General features: G+C 31.8%; 2 protein-coding genes and 1 pseudogene across 2 annotated transcripts; 2 read left to right on the forward strand and 1 right to left on the reverse strand.

Moving 5' to 3' along the window:
* Nucleotides 1-1,875: 1,875 nt before the first annotated feature.
* On the forward strand, nucleotides 1,876-3,174 carry LOC120167198 (annotated as a pseudogene).
* Nucleotides 3,175-9,068: 5,894 nt separating this feature from the next.
* LOC120167170 (ethylene-responsive transcription factor 3-like) lies at nucleotides 9,069-10,016 on the reverse strand. Its single transcript, XM_039176268.1, has one exon. It carries the CDS (start codon nucleotides 9,801-9,803, stop codon nucleotides 9,189-9,191), a length of 615 nt encoding a protein of 204 aa, XP_039032199.1. The 5' UTR covers nucleotides 9,804-10,016; the 3' UTR covers nucleotides 9,069-9,188.
* Nucleotides 10,017-18,243: 8,227 nt separating this feature from the next.
* On the forward strand, nucleotides 18,244-20,926 carry LOC120167187 (G-type lectin S-receptor-like serine/threonine-protein kinase LECRK4). Its single transcript, XM_039176278.1, has one exon. The coding sequence runs from the start codon at nucleotides 18,298-18,300 to the stop codon at nucleotides 20,809-20,811; it is 2,514 nt and encodes an 837-aa protein (XP_039032209.1). The 5' UTR covers nucleotides 18,244-18,297; the 3' UTR covers nucleotides 20,812-20,926.
* Nucleotides 20,927-21,021: the final 95 nt, after the last annotated feature.

Raw genomic sequence — 21,021 nt, forward strand, 5'->3', positions numbered from 1 at the left:
AATGGAGCCTCAATCTGTTCCAGCGAATTTAAAAAATAATAATTGGAAAAAGGTAATGCAAGTTGAATATCAAGCCCTAGTTCAAAATAAGACATGACACTTAGTCCCTCCATCTTCGAAGCATTCTTTGGTTGGAAGCAAGTGATTTCAAGCTCCAATATAGTCCAACCAGAAACATTGATCGTTACAAAGCTAGAGTGGTTGCCAAGGGATTTCACCAACTCCTGGAGTTGACTTTTGTTAGACAGTCAGTCTTGTCATCAAGCCCACTACGATAAGGATTATTTTGACTCTTGTTGTCTCAAAAGGGTGGGGGGTTCGGCAATTGGATATCAACAATGCATTTTTTAATGCATTGTTGGCTGAAGACGTGTACATGGTGCAACCAGAGAGGTTCGTTGATCCTGAAAAACCAGATTTTGTGTGCAAGCTTGACAAAACCATCTATGCCGTCAACAAATTGAGCCAGTTTCTTCAACAACCAACTATGGTTCATTGGCATGCAATCAAAAGGGTTATTCGTTACTTGAGTGGTACAGTTTCAGTTGAATTGCATATCAAATACAATGACATACTTTGTTTAAGTGGTTTTTCATATTCTGCTTGGGCGAGTTGTTCAGAGGATTGTCGTTAAGTTGCAGGGTATTACGTTTACTTTGGTGACACTTTGATTTCTTGGTCTTCTAGGAAACATGTTGCCAGATCAAGCACAGAGTCTGAGTACAGGTCTTTAGCAAATCTTGCTACAGAGATGTCGTGGATTAGTTCACTTCTCGAAGAGATTTCATTCCCTCTACCTTCCAAACCCATAGTGTGGGTTGATAACTTAAGTGCAGCTGCCCTCGCCTCTAATTGTGCACCATGCTCAAACAAACATATTGAAATAGATGTTCACTTTGTTAGAGATATGGTTTTAAGGAAAGATCAAGTCTTTGGCCTAAATTTTAGTTTGTTTACTTAGTAATATGCTTGTTAGTTGTTTCTATTTTATTGCCTAAAAATTCTCCATATATTTCTTTTATTTTCTATCAAGTAGTTGTGTCTCTCTATATAAATACAAGAATGAAGTACCAGCATTGATGTGCTGCATTATTTCATCACCTTTTCTGTCCAATCTATTTTAAACACTCTTTGTTCACAATAGTTGCCATGACACATTAATCAATTGAGGGTTCATTTCTCGTTTTGTCGATTCACATACATTCAACAAGTCACTTCTGGCAAAGTTTGCTTGGGCAGTGGATGTAGATCCTGATTTCAGATTCTGATCATCCAAGCGATCAAAACCAGGTTGGTGCCATGAAAATCTTACTCCCCAAGGAAAAGATGGGGACAAAGGAACAACCAAACCAGCCCCACTTCTTCAATCATTATCCAAATTTTCCCAGAAAAATTAGTTACAGTATACTCCATGATGTTACATGTCAATCTAATCTAATCTCATTTCTTTTTCCCATCCATTTTGGCAGAGAAAATTGTATTCTTTTTGGCTTTTGAACATTACTTGCAAGCTTTCAAATGTTGAGATACATTGAGGTATTGTTCAAAACACAGTTAATTTTATACTGTTTTGTTATTTTTTTTAGCATTGATAGGTTGTTTTAACCGTGAACCTTATACAAGAACACAATTCAAACCCTTGAAAGCCCCTAAAATTTAAAGGGGAAAACCCCACTAAAAATATTAATAAAATATTTGAAAGTGAAAAACAAAAATGAAACAAACTTTTTTGTCTTATACATTGTCTGAAAACGTTTGTTTCAGCCAATCCAGTTTTGCCAGAAATAATCTGCATGGACGACAAGTGTATGTACCATTACATGTCGTTCAGGTCAATTTCTCTTCCTTATTACCATCTTCTTCTCTCTATCAAGCTTTCACTTTCACTCCCCAGATTTTAGAGATTTAAACATGGCTGATAATGATTCATCTTCAGCTGAGATGGTGGAATCAAACCAAGATCTTTTAACACAGATTCTTCTGTACTTCCCTGTTAAATCTCTTCTCAAATCCAAATGTGTTTCCAAGAGATGGCTTTCTATAATCTCTGATCCTGAATTTGCTGCCAACAACACCCGTTTGCATGTCAACATTGGACCCTCTGGTCTCTACTTCTACGGCAGCCCTTTCGGTTTCCTCGATTTCGACACGAACGAGACATGCTCAAGGTACCCTCTCTGTCGTTCCTCAATGTTTCCGGCATTGAAATTCTGCAGTCCTGCAATGGCTTATTGCTGCTTCTCTGTAGTTTCAGTTCACAGTGTAGTAATAATAATACTAATGGCAGCTCTGGTTTTACTTACTGTGTTTGTAACCCCACCACCAAGAACTTTGTTATTGTCCCTTTGCCTAATGCAACTGCAAACAGGTCCATAGCTGGGATTAATTTAGCTTTTGATCCATCGAAATCGAGTCGGTATAAGGTTATATGTGTTCTGATGAACAACATGCAATACTCAGATCCCAATGAGATTGAACACATTGTTTCACCTACGTATCAGATTGAGATCTTCTCATCAGAAACTAAAGCGTGGACTCTATCCGGACCCCCATTCGATGCGCCCCATTATACCGATTTCGAGCACGGAGTGTTCTGCAATGGGGCATCCATTGGCTTAGTCCAACAGATGTTTCCCTTTACTTTGACGTCGAGTCCGAAAGGTTGGAAACAATGGCAATGCCGGGAATTCGGACGGGCGGACCGTCCGGTTTTTGGAGCTCCCAGAGGTTTCCTTATTTCGGACAATGTGGCGGACGTTTGCATCTCGTCGAAGTCGACTCGATAAGCAAACCGAGGTTCCATGTATTGGAAATGAACGATGATTACTCTCGTTGGCGTGTTAAGTACCATGTTAACCTCCATGTCGTCGCATCGGAGTTCCCGGAGATTGCTCGGAGGTACATGGATGAGTTTCCAAACCTAGCGATGAACAATCCGGAGGACTTTCGAGTGCAGTACTACGCGTATTCGATACTGAGTGTGGTGAGAGGGGAGAGGGAGGATGATGTTGAAGTGGTGATGCTTATACCAGGCAAGATCATATCGCATAATCCGAGGCGGAGTACGACGAGGTTATTGTCGAGCTGGAGAGCCAATAATGTTTATGATTGTATGCAGTATAAATGGTACCATGTTTGTCCTTATGTTGAAAGCCTTGCTGCTCCCTGAAACTCGTTACCATCTTCTTCTTCTTCTTCGTCTTGCTGTCAAACTTGTAAATGGGTTTTTGAAGACAAAAGAACCATAGTTTTTACCAGAATTGCATCATCTGAAATGGGAATTTTGTGCCCTATGAACTGCAATTATTGACAAGGATGTATTTTGGACATGCATTTTTGTTCAAATTTATATGCCACCGAATCAGAACTTGTGGAAATGTTTCATTTAGCTAAGGATGGATCCAGGGCTACACCTGGAAATTTCCAATTTCATATAATTTTACACCTGCAAATAAATTCGAATATTGTTTTGGTGTAAATTTTATCTTATAATAAGTCATTTTTACTTCACTATTTAGACTCATTACGAGAGACGAACAAGATTTTTCCAATAAAAATGTACAAATTTTTAAAAGAATAAATATTGTTTTTAAATATATATATATATAATAGAATCATATTAGACAATGTAAAACTCTTTTAGTTTTACATAGATTTTAGACTGTTGAATGAGTGAAAATAGATAGTTGAGATTAACAGTAGGAAATAAGAAGATATTCACTGGAGAAAAAAAACAAAAAGTCAACTTCAGCCCTCTATTTTCACTCATCGAATAATTATAAATTTATGTAAAACAAAAGAATTTTATATTGTGTAATTGGATCTTACCCCTTTATATATATATATATATATTAAGGGCCAGAGTCCCTCTAACCCATTTCAGTTCGCCTATGTATTTGTACATATGCAAGTACATGTTCATACACATTTCAACATACAATGTGTTTATATACTTAAAATAGTTGATGAAGTTTGATATTATTTAAAAAAAAGTTTTAAACCATCCATTTATTGTTAAATTATGATTTAGAACGCGGAACCAGTTCAAATAATATAAGGGAATGTTGTTTTCTCTACGTGATTTACAACTGCATACAAAAGATGAATTCTTCGAGACTAAAATATTATTGTCATTTGAACCCATCAAGTGGCCTCGGTAATAAAAATGAATGTTTTTTTTTAAATGAGTTCGAGCAGTTACGTCTGCAGAGTGTGTATACGTTGTCAATTGGTTAAGAAAATTCTGAACAAATACAATCTTATAATCACCTCATATTATTCAAAACAAATAATACTAGATCAGGTTTATCAATTTGAGTCCTATTTGAAATAGATTATGAGTTAATCGAAATTGATGAATTTTTTATTTTTTAAATTATTATAAAATATCATATACGAATACTTTTAGAAATGGGAAATTAAAAATTGAAATGAAAACCACAAGGATAAGCGAAATCGAAGTGGTGGTTCAGGGCATTTAGACGGCAATTTGAGGGAGGAAATCCCTGTAGTGATAAGTATGAATAATAAAATTTTGGATAAATTACATTATAGGTCATTAAATTATCAATAAGATGAATTGTTACAAACATGTCATTATACAGTTGAAAATGAAATGGAGTTACTTTTTTTGTTACAATCGGGTAACTTAATTTATCAATTTCTTCAATCAAGTCCGTTAGTTATGACTAAAAACTAACGACCTCGAGCAGTAAAATCTGTACATGTACGTGAATTTAGATTCAGATGAATAATAACAATAACCTGATCTATTTATACTAATTGATTAATTAAATAATTCATATGTAACTTATTAAAATTTAATAATCTTATTAATAATTAAGTGACTATAATGTAAATTATTATAAAATTAAAAACTTTGTGGAAACATAGGTCATGAGCTATGTTGTACCTATTAATTTTGTTTATTATATTTTACTATTTTTAAAAATAAAAAATAAAAACAAATCAGCACTCTGGATGGATCATGGAAGGCCAGTACAGCAGCAGCACCAATGAATGTATCCCTTGGTTCTCTTTTTCAATAAATTATAGGGTAAATTTTGACTTTAGTACTTAAACTATTAGTTTTAGTCTATTTTAGTACTTAAACTTTCATATTTTTTCAAAATCATACATAATATTTAGTTTTTGTTTCATTTTAGTATCCCACCGTTAAAAACTTAACCGATGGGTTCTCCGGTCGTTGTGTTTATAGTCGTCAACAGTCACATCCATCGGTCAATGAAGCCTAAACTTTTCAACCCCCACTTTTTCGACCCTCTAAACGTGATTTCGATCTTCATTTCACTAGGAAATGCTTCAATGTCTGGAAATTGACGATGGACACTAAGATTTCTTCATCCTCCAATCTCCATGATCCATCTTTCGATGGGCCTGAAACTAACTATGTTGGTCAACCCATCATTTTCATTGGTCCACTATTCAGATTGGTCGTCAATCCACCAAGCTATGCCACGTCAGCCCGTCTGTAAAGTTTTTAACGGGTACTAAAATAAAATAAAAACTAAACGTTAGGTATAATTTTAAAAGAAATGAAAGTTGACGATGGACACTAAGATTTCTTCATCCTCCAATCTCCATGATCCATCTTTCGATGGGCCTGAAACTAACTATGTTGGTCAACCCATCATTTTCATTGGTCCACTATTCAGATTGGTCGTCAATCCACCAAGCTATGCCACGTCAGCCCGTCTGTAAAGTTTTTAACGGGTACTAAAATAAAATAAAAACTAAACGTTAGGTATAATTTTAAAAGAAATGAAAGTTTAGATACTAAATTGGATCAAAACTGAAAATTTAGGTACTAAACGCATAGTTTATCCTAAATTTTAACATATATATAATTTTGTGTGTTATATTATATTTTAAGGGTAAAGTTAGAAAATAACCATTAAACTATCTCAAAATAATCTTTTTAGGCACCAAACTTTTAAAATTTATAAAGTAAGCATTAAATTTTGAATTTTATTATAAAATTGACACCGTTGTTTTAGTTGTTGTTAGGAGATGACGTGACACACTAAAATTAATGAATGGTATTTTATTTATCTTTCGAATGTAACTATCATTTTATTTTGATACTTTTCTAATATTTTTAAATAATAATTTAAAAATGAAAATAAAATAAATAAAAAATTAGTTGATCCTATTCCCATATGTAATGGGGTAAGGGGGAGGTAGGATAGTAGGCTGCCCCCAACGCCAGGTTGAGAACAGCTTCCGTTGGAAACTTCCAGAATTATGAATTGTCCACTGTGGGACTCGATCCCACGACCACAAGGTTAAGAGCCTTACGCTCTACCAACTAAGCTGGACGGGCAATTTATGAGAAATAATGAAAAATAAAATATTTTTATTAAATCAAACACTTCGTTACTAATTATTTCTCATAAATATTATAAAAATATCAAATTAAAATTTTAATTATAGTTGCAAGATGAAATGAAATATTATCTATTAATTTTAATATATCATGTCATCATGTTAAAACAACTAACGTCATAATACTCATTTTATAATAAGATTTAAATTTAATATTAATTTTAAAATTTTAAGAGTTAATTTTTTTTTAAATATTTTAAATTATGGTATAAGAAAAGTGCATGAACCATCATAATAGATACAAAATGCAAAGGATATGGATATTAATACAATTGAGAAGTCTCCTTGAAATCCTCACCTTTCATTCCTATTGCTCAAGTGGCTACCTTCTGCCAGAAGAAACAATGATACTCACCATGTATCAATTTATAATTTATTTTAATTCTAAATTAATATTAAGGGGGTGTTTGGATAGGTGAATGTGAGATTTCTATGGGAATAGAATCTACATTCCCCGTTTGATTAGCCCGGGAATCTCATTCCCGGTAATGTAAGATTACCAATAGTGAATTTTTTGGGATATATTACCGGGAATGTCATTGCCTCCCTTTCCTTAGGTATTGTTGGATTCCCGGCGTTTTGGACTAAAATGCCCTTAATTGTTTTTTAAATATCATTTTTCTGTCATTGAATAATAAAAATTCTACGAAGGTTAAATTACAAATTTATCCTTAAACTATTTTAGATTTACAAAAAAAAAGTCTATAATTAAAATTTTATATGAAGTTCAGGGGTTAAAGTAGAAATTTACCCTTTCATTAAACCTTTTTATATTTTCAATTTTGTAAAAAATTTATATAAATTTTATGAATTTAAATTTTGTAAAGAAAATATATAAATATTTTCCAACTTGTTAAAAAATAAATATATAATAAGGACAATTTGATCAAATATGCATTCCAATAATCTTTTATTCTTTTAACCAAACACGGTAATCTTACATTCCTGCTAAGCCAACCAAACACAAAATACAATATTCTCAGTAATCATATTCCTTGGTAATCTTACATTCCCACTGGTAATCTTCCATTCCGTGAACCAAACGCACCCTAAGGGTAAAGTACACAAATGATCATTCGACTATAAGACATTACTTTGTTGAGTCTTCTGACAATTAAAAGTTATAAAATGATCTCCGACAATAGGGTGTTATTTTGTTGAGTCCCTCAATTATCAAAAGTTATAAAATGGTCACTCAACTATTCATTATGTTCCAAACTCGTCCTTTTTCGTTAAAAAATTAATGGTCGTCTGCGTTGGACGTTAACATACTGACTGAGATATGATAGTCGTTTGAGATTATGAGATCATATTTTATCATATCTCAGTCAGCAGGTTATCGTCCAACTCAGGCTATCATTAATTTTTAACGAAAAAAACGAGTTTTGAACATAATGAATAGGCGGGTGATCATTTTGTAACTTTTAATAGTTGGGGACTCAACAAATGAACGTCTTATAATTGGGAAACTATTTTGTAACTTTTAATAGTTTGGAGACTCAACAAAGTAGTATCCTATAGTCATGGACTATTTGTGTACTTTACCCTAATATTAAATAATTTAAATTTTATTTTATAAAAAAATCATGTGTTTTAGTTTATTTTAGTTAATATCAATTTGAATGATATATATTGATATGTATCTATTGATACAATATTTTAATATTTTTAATTGTTTTTTTTATTAAAATAAAATGGTATCATTTACTTAAATTAGTGAATTTAATTAATAGTTTTAGAATTTTTAAATACATATAATTATATTATGTCACACGAATTATTATTATTATTATTTTATTTATTGGAAGAAAATTAAATTAATACATTAAATTGAATCACAACTAAGGAATGAAAATTGTTATCTCTTCACTCTTCACTCTTCACTCTTGTGATTGAATTGAATGCATGAATCAAATTCTCTTTCCTTAACCCCCTATATATACACACACAATTTAAATATATAAACCATTTAAAAATAAATATAATTAGTATATTTTATTCATAATTATAACATTTTTAATAAGATTAATAATTAACCAACAATCAGTTGGTCTAGTAGGTGAAGCATTAGATCCCTTAAGTAAAATCAGGAACTCGAATATTAACATTTATAAATTGAGCAAATTTAGCTAAAAGAGTCGTTATCACCTCTGAAGTACCTAATCCTGAAAATTCAAACAATAGATTGGATTCAATAGTTATACCTAAAACATTTAATAATTAAAGTTATTAATAAATAATTTTTTTTGAATATTAAATAATTTAAATATAACTTAATGATATTTAATGTTATCAAAATTTTGCAAAAATAAATAATAATAATAATAATGTAACTTCTGAAATTTTTTATTCACTGTAACTATTAAATTGAGGAAAAATTAATGTAATTATTTGGTTAAGAAAATTAGATATAGATTTAAAAATTAAAAAAATTTCAAAGTTTTCTTAAATTAATTAAATTTTAAATATAACTAAATTATTAAGTAAATATCTATATAATATCATCATTTATCATGAGCGATAATATCAACACCGTAAAATATTATAAATTATTACGTCAACACCGTAAACTATCTTAAATATTATATAAAAAATTATCAGAACCCTAAATCACAAATTGAGATACGAGGAATGATATCACAAACCCTAAATCATAATCATAATTCTAAAAACAAAGATCTATCAGGCGATAAAAATCAAAGACAGATTTCATACGAATTAAGCCCAGTTTCATCAATCGTGTCTCTTATTCTCCTTTTTTTTTAAAGAAAAGAAAGAAAAATTCAATAATTTATCATCATCATATGATCATGGTGATTAAAGACATAGAACAGTGAGATCAAAGGCAACATTGTCCGGCACGAAGCGATATCCCCATCATCAACGACCGACGAAGACGAATCGCAGTCACTGTGACAATCCTCCGGCACCAAAGGTGGCGTTCTCGGATGATACTTCGGAGCCGAGACCGCCGCAAAATCTGTCGACTTTTGTGGCGGCCGTGCCGCCGGTCTCGGCCCACTGAATGACTCCACTGTACTACTCATGCCACTCCTCTCGGGTCTCTGTGGGTTCACCTCCGGGTCTTGAAAATCACGGCGGTCAATGAAACCATCTACGAAAGGTGGGATATCGGTGTGATTCACGGGAAAATTCGTTTTCGCTTTGGATCCACGGAGTGACCTCGCCGCTGCATCGTAGGCTCGTGCGGCGTCTTCGGCCGAGCCAAAAGTCCCGAGCCAAACTCGGGTCTTTTTCCATGGGTCTCTAATCTCGGCGGCGAATCTTCCCCATGGCCTTTTTCTAACACCTATGTACCTCGGCTCTTTCAAAGATCCTCTGTGTTCAACTGCCGATTTCATTTCTGCGGCGGCGGCACCACCTCGGGATATCCTCATCGGCAAACAATCGAAACTTCAGATTGACACAAATTACTCAAAGCGGTTGAAATGAAGTAAACTGAGAAAATCAACACACAGAAAACTAAGATTCTAAAGAAATTTAAAAAGAGAATATAAGAGGTTGAAGTTGAAGGGCTAACTCAATAAATGCAATGGGAAAGGAAGAGAAGGAGATTGTGGCGGGAGGAAGAAGATAGGAGGGATGGGAACATGAAGACACCATCATTGTTTTAGTGGGTTGGTTTTGATTTTTATTATTCTGTTTTATAGCGGGTCTAATTCGGTTTTATTCCCTCTAATAGTCTTTTACCTTAATTTGACATTTTGATCCCTCAACTCTTGCGATGTTATATGTTGAGTCAAATTGATAACATCATCATTGCTTTTATTCTTGAACAATTATATAGTTTGACAACTATAAATATAATATAATCAAACTACTACAATTTTAAAAATTATTTTAATTAAATTTAATTATAAAATCATTTTGTATATTAGTTTTAGAGGATGTGGTTAAAAGTTTTCAGTTGATACTTCATCTCTTCCCACGATTGTGGGTTCAATATCCATTAGAAATAAAATTTCCTTTTCCCTCCTTTTAAGTACGAATTATTAAAAAAAATCAATTTGAATATAATTTTACTATTGATTTAATATATTTGACTAAATTTTTATATGATTTTGTTTATGTGACTGAATAATAGTAAAAATAATCCAAGTCATCATTTTGATTACTAGTAAAAAAAATTAATTCATCATTTTGATTACAATAGTTAACAATGTATCAATTTAAAATAGGGTGTTTGCTACAATCCGAACGGGAGACATGTTGAAGTCTTAGTGTCACACTTGCAGATGTGTTGCAGTGTCAGTGACACAAAGGGAGACGCATGGAGAGCTATGCGTCTCCAATCCCAGCTTAAATTACCAATTGCAATTTTATTCTCCTACCTATTTACAACAATTGTCAATTGAAATAGGGTGACTTACCATAGAATTGCATTTAGAGTGTGTCGGATGGGGAGACGTATTACAGTCCATGCATCTCCCCCAACCCCATTAAAGATACATTATCTTCTTGGCATTCGGTTCGAGCTGTAGCAAACACCCAATTTCACGAAATAATTCGTGTTCCACATCATTCGAGTCATTTTTTCAACAATAATATTCTAAAATTTTGCCCAGAATAAAAGTAGAAATATCATATCGAATTAAACTAGATGATTAAATTTTGGTTTTTATCATAGAGTAGGGACTAAAATTAGAATTAGACTTTTATATTTTGCTTTTCTTAATTTGTTGAAATGGTCAAATCACATATTTTCTCTATTTTTTTTTCTAGCTTCTCTTACCCCCACATACAAACTCGGCCTTACATTTGTCCAGGTACGGATTCAATTTCTTTTAAGTATGGTTTATTTAAATGAAAATAATTTTAATTAAATTTAATTATAAAAATATTTTAAATAATTTTCCATTTCGAATTCAATATGTAAAGAATAAATTACCTTTTTATCAATTATTACTTTTTTTAGCATTTCATAATATATTTTTCTTAAAAAAGAAGAAAATTTCTTAATGTGAAAGAAAAGATGCAACGTAAAAGCAAAGCAAAGCTAATTTTGCAATGGATTTTTTTTTTAAAATTGGAATAATGTGATAAATAAAATTATTAAGACTAATTACTAATTGGTCGAGCGAGGAGATCTAATATCTCTTAAATAAAATTAAGATTTTAAATTTTAGTATTATAAATATAAAATATTAGATTGAATGAATTATTTGAATTAATCGATAAATAAAACAAATATCAATTATAATTAAAAATAAAATTGTTAGAACCAAATAATTTATAGCAACCTACTTGAAATTAGGTATCAAATACTCCAATATTTTTTTTAAAAAAATAAATCTTAAAATAGTAGTTTATAATTTAAAATTAATTGCTTTGCATGATTGTGAATTATTGTAGTCTTAAATTGATATTAAGTAATTTAAATTTAATTAAATTTTTAGTGTCTCGCCATTTATTTCAATTAATACCGATTGATATTTATAAAAAAAATTATCGATTGATACATATTGACCTACAATATTTGATATAATATTTATATATTATATAATAAATTTTAATATCCATTGCAAATTCTAGTAAAACTTAAAAAGATTTTTTTTCAAAATTAAGTAAAATATTATTTTCTTTTTCTGAAAATAAATTATGTGGGTGACAAAAAATTATTAGTGAAATTATTTTACTGTTAACTCAGAAAAGTAGTGTGTTGTATGAATATTGTATTCGATTATAAATATACGTAACATTTGATATAAAAATCAAAATAATTTTCTTGACATAAAAAATACTATTGAAATTTAGTATATTTTTCGTATATAATTTTCTTGATAAACAATAGATTATAAATAATTTTCTTTTTCTATATGATTTTCTTAGGCAAATTTTCTTATATTCTTTTTCCAATTTCTTTTAAAATTGTTATCATTATGTGAAATTGCGGCAGAAAATGTGAATGTGGGTTATTATTTCTTTTTGGTGCATATTTAAAGTAATTATATGTAATATTAATCATATAAAAAAGTAAAAAGTTATTAATTATCATATTTAATATAATATTATTTTATTCAAAAAGTAATAATTTGATATTAAAGGAAAAGGTGGTAGGTGATAAAGGGGCGTTTGTTTATTGTTGAATATAATTATTCAGCGTTGAATGTTGAACCGTTCAATATTCAGCGTGTTTGATTCTCACCTCTGAATGAAGACTATGTTGAATGAAACAATAAAATACTGCTGAATGATTCAGTATTAAAGTATATTCTGAATCATTAAACATCCGGTATTTTACCATAATACCTATTTTTCACATGTTATCTTATTAAACAATCATATCTTATAATATAATAAATCATTAAAAATGTAAAAATGAAAATATTCATAATTCAGATTGTACATTTATAATCATTATCAAACAGCATGTCACATTCAGAGCCAATTCATACAGAGTCTTTAAATCATTCAGATCATTAAATCATTGAGCGTTTAATCATTTTATTTTATCAAACAACCCCAAAGGTTTTAATCTTGATCTATTGAATATATTATCCCACCATTTTGGCATTCAATCGTATGATATGGAAAAATGAATCAAGATACAATGTAAAATTTAATATAATTAAAAATAAATATAAATAATCAATTAAGTTTTAGTTGACTGGATTTAAAAAGTATGTTTGTCGTCTAATAACATTATTGTTTTTATTTGATATATTAATAACATTATTTTTAATTAACTTTAAGGGTGAGTTTGTTTTATAAAATATAACATTACTTCCAAGAATAGAATTATTAGAATGTAACATTACCTAACACATTATTGGGAATATTACATTGTTGTGTTTGGTTCGTTTAGCAGGTATGTAAGATTACAGTGTTTGTTTAAAGAAATAAAAGATTATTTAAATATATATTTTACCAAATTATCATTATTATATATTTGTTTTTTTAACAAGTTGAATTCTAAATATTCAAATAAAAATATTTGAATGTAACATCAGTGAAAATATATAATTTTACTATAATTAATTTTTATATATTTTTTAAAAATTTTAAATTCATATTTTTTTTATAATTTTATTTACAAAATTTAAAAGATAAATAGGTTTAAAGAAATGGTTTAATTTTATTTTAACCCCTGAATTTTATATAAAATTTTAATTATAGATTTTTTTTGTAAATTTAAAATAGTTTAAGGATAAATTTACAATTTAACCTTCGTACAATTTTTTTTATTCAACAACAGAAGAATGATAATTTTGAAAAATAAATTATTATAATATCATTTAAGTCCAAAATGCTAGGAAATGATAAATACCCAAGTGAGTAAGGAAATCACATTCCCAATAATAAGCCTCAAAATATCAATATTAAAAATGTCTTATTACCGAAGTTGAGAATCATTGCAATCCAAAAAAAAGAATCACGTTCCGAAAAAAAATATTCCTCAAATAATCTCACATACCCGTCCAAACACCCTCTAAAAGGAATTGGTATAACTACCATCCATTATGGCTCATCATTAGTCCTAATGCCCATCTGTCTCGAGTCTATCAAATGTTCCAATAATAATTTGACCTAAAGTTTTGTTTATTAATTTATTATTATTTTGGCCTTTTGAATTAAAAAAAGTTGATTTGTTGCATTTAAAATTTCAAATATAAAATAATTCCTACAAAATCAAACTTTACTTTTAACTTCATGAATCATGAAAATATTATTTTATTTTCTTGAAGCAATATTACTCCATCAACTATCAATAAAATTATAATCTTTTAAATTGTTAACAAAAATTTTTTTCTTAAAATTTATCAGCCGAAGAAAATATATTTTTAATGAGAGTAAATATTGGAGTCGGCAATTCACGACGGTTCGTTTCAATTGGTGTAAATAAAGAGTCGTTCATATCACATGTTGAAAGGATATTGTTTGTCTCTTATTATCGTCGTCTCTTTTCTTTTATATCTTGTTTACGTGTCATCCCGAAATACCAGGAACAAATAGACGAATTAGATAAAGGAATAAGGTGATAAGATTGAGCTATGTAGACCAGAACATCATGGCATCTGAATGTCTACTTGCTCCAAGCGATATGATTCTGTGATTGAGATTTACGTTGGCAACTATGATCACATCCACGTCATGTCATGAAAGTAGGTGTAATATCTTCAATACCGGATTAGTGATCAGATTGTAAAGTTTCAGAATTTAATGACTAAAGTAGAAGAATGAAATAGTTCAATGATTTATTTAGGAATATTTCCAGAAAATTGTTAGTAATTATTAAAGGAATTAAGGACATAGTAGTCATTTGTCATAAAAAATATTTTTATTTCTCTCTTTAAGAAGAGATAAACACGTGGGAGGGGAAGGAGTATCTGGAAAACTATTCTTCTTCTTGCTTTCTTCTTCTCCAACGTGCTGAGCAAATGTGAGTTTAATTTCAGCTGTTTAATTCTTGGATTTATAAGTTGATTTTGATTCTTTGAGTATTATATAAGGTTAAGGAAAACTTATATAAGCTTTAAACATCAAGAATAGAGAATTAAAAAGGAAATTATATGAAGGGTATAGAAATGGACTTTTGTTATAGAAAGTTTTTTGAAGTTCTAAAGCTGGATTTGACTTGTCAATGGTCTAATTAAGAAGTTAAAAGCAATTGAATGGAATTTGGAACATGTTAGAAATTGAGTATGATTCTTGAATTTCATAAGGAAGATAAGATTTTGAGGTTAAAGATGATTTACATGGATATAAGTTGGTTTAAGTAATAGTAGTTGAGTTTCATGACATATTAGAGGCTTAAAATAGAAGAAATAAGGGAAGAGTTGATGATTTTCGTGCTAAAATGCAAATTCTGGGCAAGGTGTATCGATGCATATTCAATGTGCATCGATGCACTCTTTAAAGAAGAAACATCGAATGCAATTAGTGCATCGATGCATAAGGAGTGCATCGATGCATCCCCTTAAAATGAAAACATCAAAGGTAATTTGTGTATCGATGCATGGGTAGTGCATCGATGCACATGTTAAAGAATGCATCGATGCACTGTAGAATGCATCGATGCACTTCAAGGGGAAATTGAAATAGACATTTTTTTTAGTCTAAGAAATGATAGATTAGAGTATATCAATTGGATACTGATATGTATCAATATGTGATTATGTAGATATCGAACACGAACAAGTTTCGGAACGATCATCAAGTTAAGATTCGATCGAAAGAAATGAAAATCATAAAAGTGGATTGGAACTTAGTGAGGCTCAGGTGAGTGCATATTAATTCGTTTATGGTGCTAAATGGAAACAAGACTTGTGACAAGTCTATTTCCTATGTTGAATGCATGAATACATGATTATACGTATATGCATGACATAAATTGTATGTATGCATAATTATATTTGTTAACATGCTTTTGAATGTAATGATATGAGAAGTATGTGCTATGTGATGTATATATATATATATGAGCCATATGACAGGATATATGTGAACATGAGAAAACAAAGTATAAGATATAAGCTATGTAATCTTATGAGAATATGAAAAGAAGCTATGTGACTACATGCATATGTGAAAGAAGCTATGAGCTTATATGACGTGATATGAAAGTGTATAAGTGAATATGTGACATGATAGATTGCTAATGCCCATGTTATGTGTAAAGAGAGCTAGAGGTATAGTTGGCATGCCAAGAGTCGAGGGTTCTACGTGGTCCTTCGAGACATATATGTATTCTTTGGAATATTTACAGGGTCTTATGAGACATATATATGATCCATTGAAATATGTATATGGTTCTTAAGGAGTGGTCCTTCGGGACATATACAGTACATAGGTCCTTCGGGACAAAATTCATAGCCCCTAGTTGGACCCCATACGAGCTGTGGTGACAGCATAGTGCACAACCTCAATAGACTCACATATCTACAGTTCTCACAGATGTACATGGGCTAACAAAGAGATAATAATAAACATATATATTACATGTAAAGTATATGCTTTTGTGATATGAATTGTATTAAATGATTGATATGATGAATGTGTATATGTGTACATTTGATTACATGAAATGCTATATTATTTTGTATGATAGCATGATATGATATGTTCATGCATGATTAAGTAGTTAAAGTTACTTTAATGTGTTTAATGCCTCACTAAGTCATAGACTTAGCGTGTGAGTGTTTCACACGTAGGTTCTGGAAAGCAAAGTGAGAAGCTAAGAGGAGCAAGACAGGTCAGCATTTTCCTTACAAAGTTTCAGATCAGAAAATAAATGATTTAAATGTGTTTGGTTAATCTGAACATAGTTGGCATGTACTAATTGATTGAGCTGAATATGCTCTGATCGATTTTGGATATTTTGGTCAATTTATGTAAATAAACAGTTTTTATTTTAATGAAAGTTTTAAATTTTCTTTGAATTTTGTCAAGAGTCAAAGTTTAAAAAGTCAATATGACACCCCAGACTCGTATTCGGGTTGGATACGGGTTGAGGTGTTACAGTGGGTACACAAGCATAGGTCGGACGAGTCATTCTATGAAGCTACTACGAAGAACTCTATGACGGAGCTCTTACAGAAACCTCTCTCGGAAGACTTTTTAGAGGCATTACAACAATGGGTATAACGGGAGTCGTGTCTAAAGAAAGGTAGATTAATATACGATTAAGAAATGGTGTGACAGGAAATGTTGACTAACAATAATGTTGTATATAAAAAACATGAAGAAATAATAAAAATTTTGACAATCGACAAACTTTGCTTATCAGTAGGTATCGATACCATGCATAAAAGTATTGATATATATAGTACTATATAAGAAAGTGAAGAAAATCGGTTAAAAGTAGACATGTATCGATACCTTTATAAGTATATGTATAAAAGTATCAGTATTTTAGTAATTTAAAAGAATTGAAATAAAAGTATCTGTAGTCACTCATTTTCGTTCGGAGTTCTATTTAATATATACATAACATATATAATATTATTTCAAAGTTTTAATTCTTTTAGATCCGTAATCATAATTTAGTTTCATAATAAAATATGCCCCCTTTATTTCGTTAGGTCGTGGTTTTTTTAATAGTTTGGGATGATTACAAGGTAATGTCTGTTTATAATTTTTTTTACCAATTGACAACACTCACACCTTACAAACGTAGTTATTCAAACCAGGACCTCAAGTGAGGATTACATTCATTTCCATCAATAATGTCACTTGATGAGTTATTAGATGATTTCTAATTGATAATATATGATTTATATCTTGTATTTTAAGTTAAAATAAGAATAAAAAAAACAAAGATGAGTTACAACAAATATGAAATATATTAAAAAACTAATATATAGTTAAATTTAAAATAAAATGATTTAGATTAAAATATAAATTAAAACATAATCTAATAATATTTAAAATAAATTAAAAAATAATTTATTAAATATAAAATGAATAGATTCATAGAGTTAATTGCACCAAACTTCATACTATAAATTTCATTCTAAATTGATTGTTAAATTTTTGAACATTTCAACTCACATTCTAAATTGATCCCTAAACTTTTAAATGTTTTCAATCCTAGAACTTGTGATCGTTCCAATCCTAGATATGACCATTGATTAAATAAATTTACATGAACATGTATCTTAGTCATTAGAATAACATTAAGTACTTTGAAGTTTCAAAGAAAGTAACAACTCAAGTCATGTTCAAGCTTGCTTTGCGTTTCCAACATTCAATCTTCAAGAAAATACAAATTCCTGATGACTTCGACAATTTCCAAGCATCTTCCAATCATCAATTACATCTGTAAACCTCATTTGACAAACAATGCAAGATTTTAGACACGTCAAAGCATTTGCCGATTATTTCTGCACTTTTTCATACCCATAGTTTCGTAGTTTTTTTTATTTTGTTTCAATGTTTATCTCTGCACCTTTTCATACACATATGCTGTTGATTTTCTTCACAACCATCCTTTGGGTTCTTGCAAAAGTTGAGGCTCAAGGAAATGTAAGTGTTGGTGATTCTCTTTCTGCAAATGACAAAAACGGTGCATGGCAATCACCATCAGGTGATTTTGCCTTCGGGTTTCATTCCATTTCTGGTGAAAAAGATAAGTTTCTTCTTGCAATCTGGTATGCTAAGATACCCGAAAGAACCATTGTCTGGTATGCTAAGATACCCGAAAGAACCATTGTCTGGTTTGCTGATAACCCGGCAATCGATAGAGAATCGAAGGTTGAGCTCCTTCCGACTGGTCGTCTTGTGCTTACAGACCCTACTGGCAAAGAGTTGTGGAGGTCTCCGGGCATTACTGGTGATGCTCCAGTGTCTCATGCAGCCATGCTCGACACAGGGAACTTTGTGATTGTAAGCAGAAACTCGACCAACATATGGGAAAGCTTCAAATATCCGACCGACACCGTCTTACCGGGACAAGAACTTGGTGTCGATGGATATCTTTTATCAACTTTGTCTGAAACAAGTTCAGGTAAGGGGAAATATCAACTTCGTTTTAGTGATGGATCTTTTGTTCTTAATCAACTAGATGTGTTCACTAGAAAGCCTTATGAAGATTACGCTGTTTTGGGAAATGGTTCTCGGTTTGTGTTCAACAAGTCAGGGCATATCCAGATCTCGAATTCAAATGGAAGTCTAGTCGAGGTTGCACCAGTAAATGCTGTTCCCAAACCAGAGTTGTACTACTACAGGGCGACGCTTGACTTTTATGGAGTTTTCACTCTATATTATTATCCAAGGAACCCCGGTGGTGGTGGTGGAAGCTGGTCTGCTTTGTGGTTTACGCCGAGGAACATATGTCGTCGCTTTGTCGAGAGAAGGACCAATTCCGGTCGGGATACATTTGGAACGAACCCTTGCGGTTATAACAGCATTTGTGAACCTATCAATGCCAATGGGAGGCCTAATTGTACATGTCCCCCTGGATTTTCTTTCTTGGATGACAGCAATCAATATGCAGGCTGCAAACAAGATTATGCAAACTACCCTGCAGATTGCAACCCTGATGGATCCACCATTGGGGAAGATCGGTTCGAGTTCAAGTCAATGTCGTTTGCCGATTTTCCTTTCGGTGACTATGGAGTTTTGCAGCCTGCAACCGAGTTGGAATGTAGGCAATCTTGCCTCCTTGACTGTTCTTGTGCAGTTGCCATTTTGCAGGATCCAACTTTAAGTGAAGATGGCAGTGGAACTTGTTGGAAAAAGAAACTGCCACTTTCAAATGGGTTGTTTGACAGAGATCGCGTTGATAGGACAGCTCTATTTAAGGTACTTAAGTCGGACGCCTCGAGGACAAAACCAGCCAGGCCGAATCAAAGAGATGAAAATCGAAATCAAATAATTTTGATCCTTGGGGTTCTCCTAGGCACCTCTGCATTTTTCAACTTCTTTTCTCTAGCTGCAATTGCTCTGATCTTCTTCTGCTTATTCCGAAGAAGACTTCATGACTTAACCGGTGTTCGTAGTAGAAGAAACTTAGAGACTAATGTGCAGTTTTTCGAATACAAAGATCTCGAGCATGCCACGAATGGATTCAAAGAAGAACTAGGAAGGGGTGCTTTCGGCACGGTTTATAAAGGAGAATTGCCATTCGGTTATGGAGATCGTGTTGCAGTCAAGAAACTAGAAAATTTTGCCCAAGATAGTGAAAGGGAATTCAAAACCGAAGTGAAGGTCATCGGCCAAACTCACCACAAGAACTTGGTGAGACTAGTTGGCTACTGTGATGAAGGTGAACATAGACTTCTGGTGTACGAGTTCATGGAAAATGGTTCGTTGTCAAGCTTCCTTTTCGGAGTCCTAAGGCCTAGTTGGCAACAAAGATTGCAAATTGCATCAGGGATTGCAAAGGGACTAACATACTTGCATGAAGAATGCAGTAAACAGATTATCCATTGTGACATAAAGCCACAGAATATACTGTTGGACGAGTCGCTCACCGCGAAAATATCCGATTTCGGGTTGGCAAAGCTTCTAATGAACAACAAGACACAAACGCAGACAGGCATAAGAGGGACAAAAGGCTATGTAGCACCCGAATGGTTCAGAAACACCCCAGTTTCGGTTAAGGTCGATGTTTACAGCTTCGGGGTGGTGTTGTTGGAAATCATATGTTGCAGAAGATGTGTTGAAGTAGAAATGGAAGAAGCGGCAATATTAACAGAATGGGCCTTCCAATGTTACAGTGCAGGGATGATTGAAAAACTGGTCGAAAACGATGAAGAAGCTACGGTTGATGTTGCAAAATTGGAGATGTTGTTGAAAGTGGCGATCTGGTGTGTTCAAGAAGAGCCAATGTTAAGGCCTTCCATGAAGACTGTTACAATGATGCTTGAAGGTGCTGTACAAGTTCCTAATCCACCATGCCCTTTCCTACTCGAAACTGTGTCAATGTCTACAACATTGATCTAGTTTCGATGTTGTTAAAAGTGGATTGAAGATCGATTCGGAGATATCTCTGGTTTCCTATTCGGTTGGTTCATATATAATCTTGTTAAGGTATACATGTATTAATATCTGTGCTTAATGCTTCTGATTTAGCTAAACTAGCTAGTCAACATAATCATGTTATAGGCTAAGTTACCATGAACTTTCATTTTCAATAGAATAAAATCTATGTTC

Source organism: Hibiscus syriacus, unplaced genomic scaffold (assembly GCF_006381635.1).
Source record: "Hibiscus syriacus cultivar Baekdansim isolate YM2019G1 unplaced genomic scaffold, ASM638163v2 tig00111671_pilon, whole genome shotgun sequence".
Taxonomy (NCBI): domain Eukaryota; kingdom Viridiplantae; phylum Streptophyta; class Magnoliopsida; order Malvales; family Malvaceae; genus Hibiscus; species Hibiscus syriacus.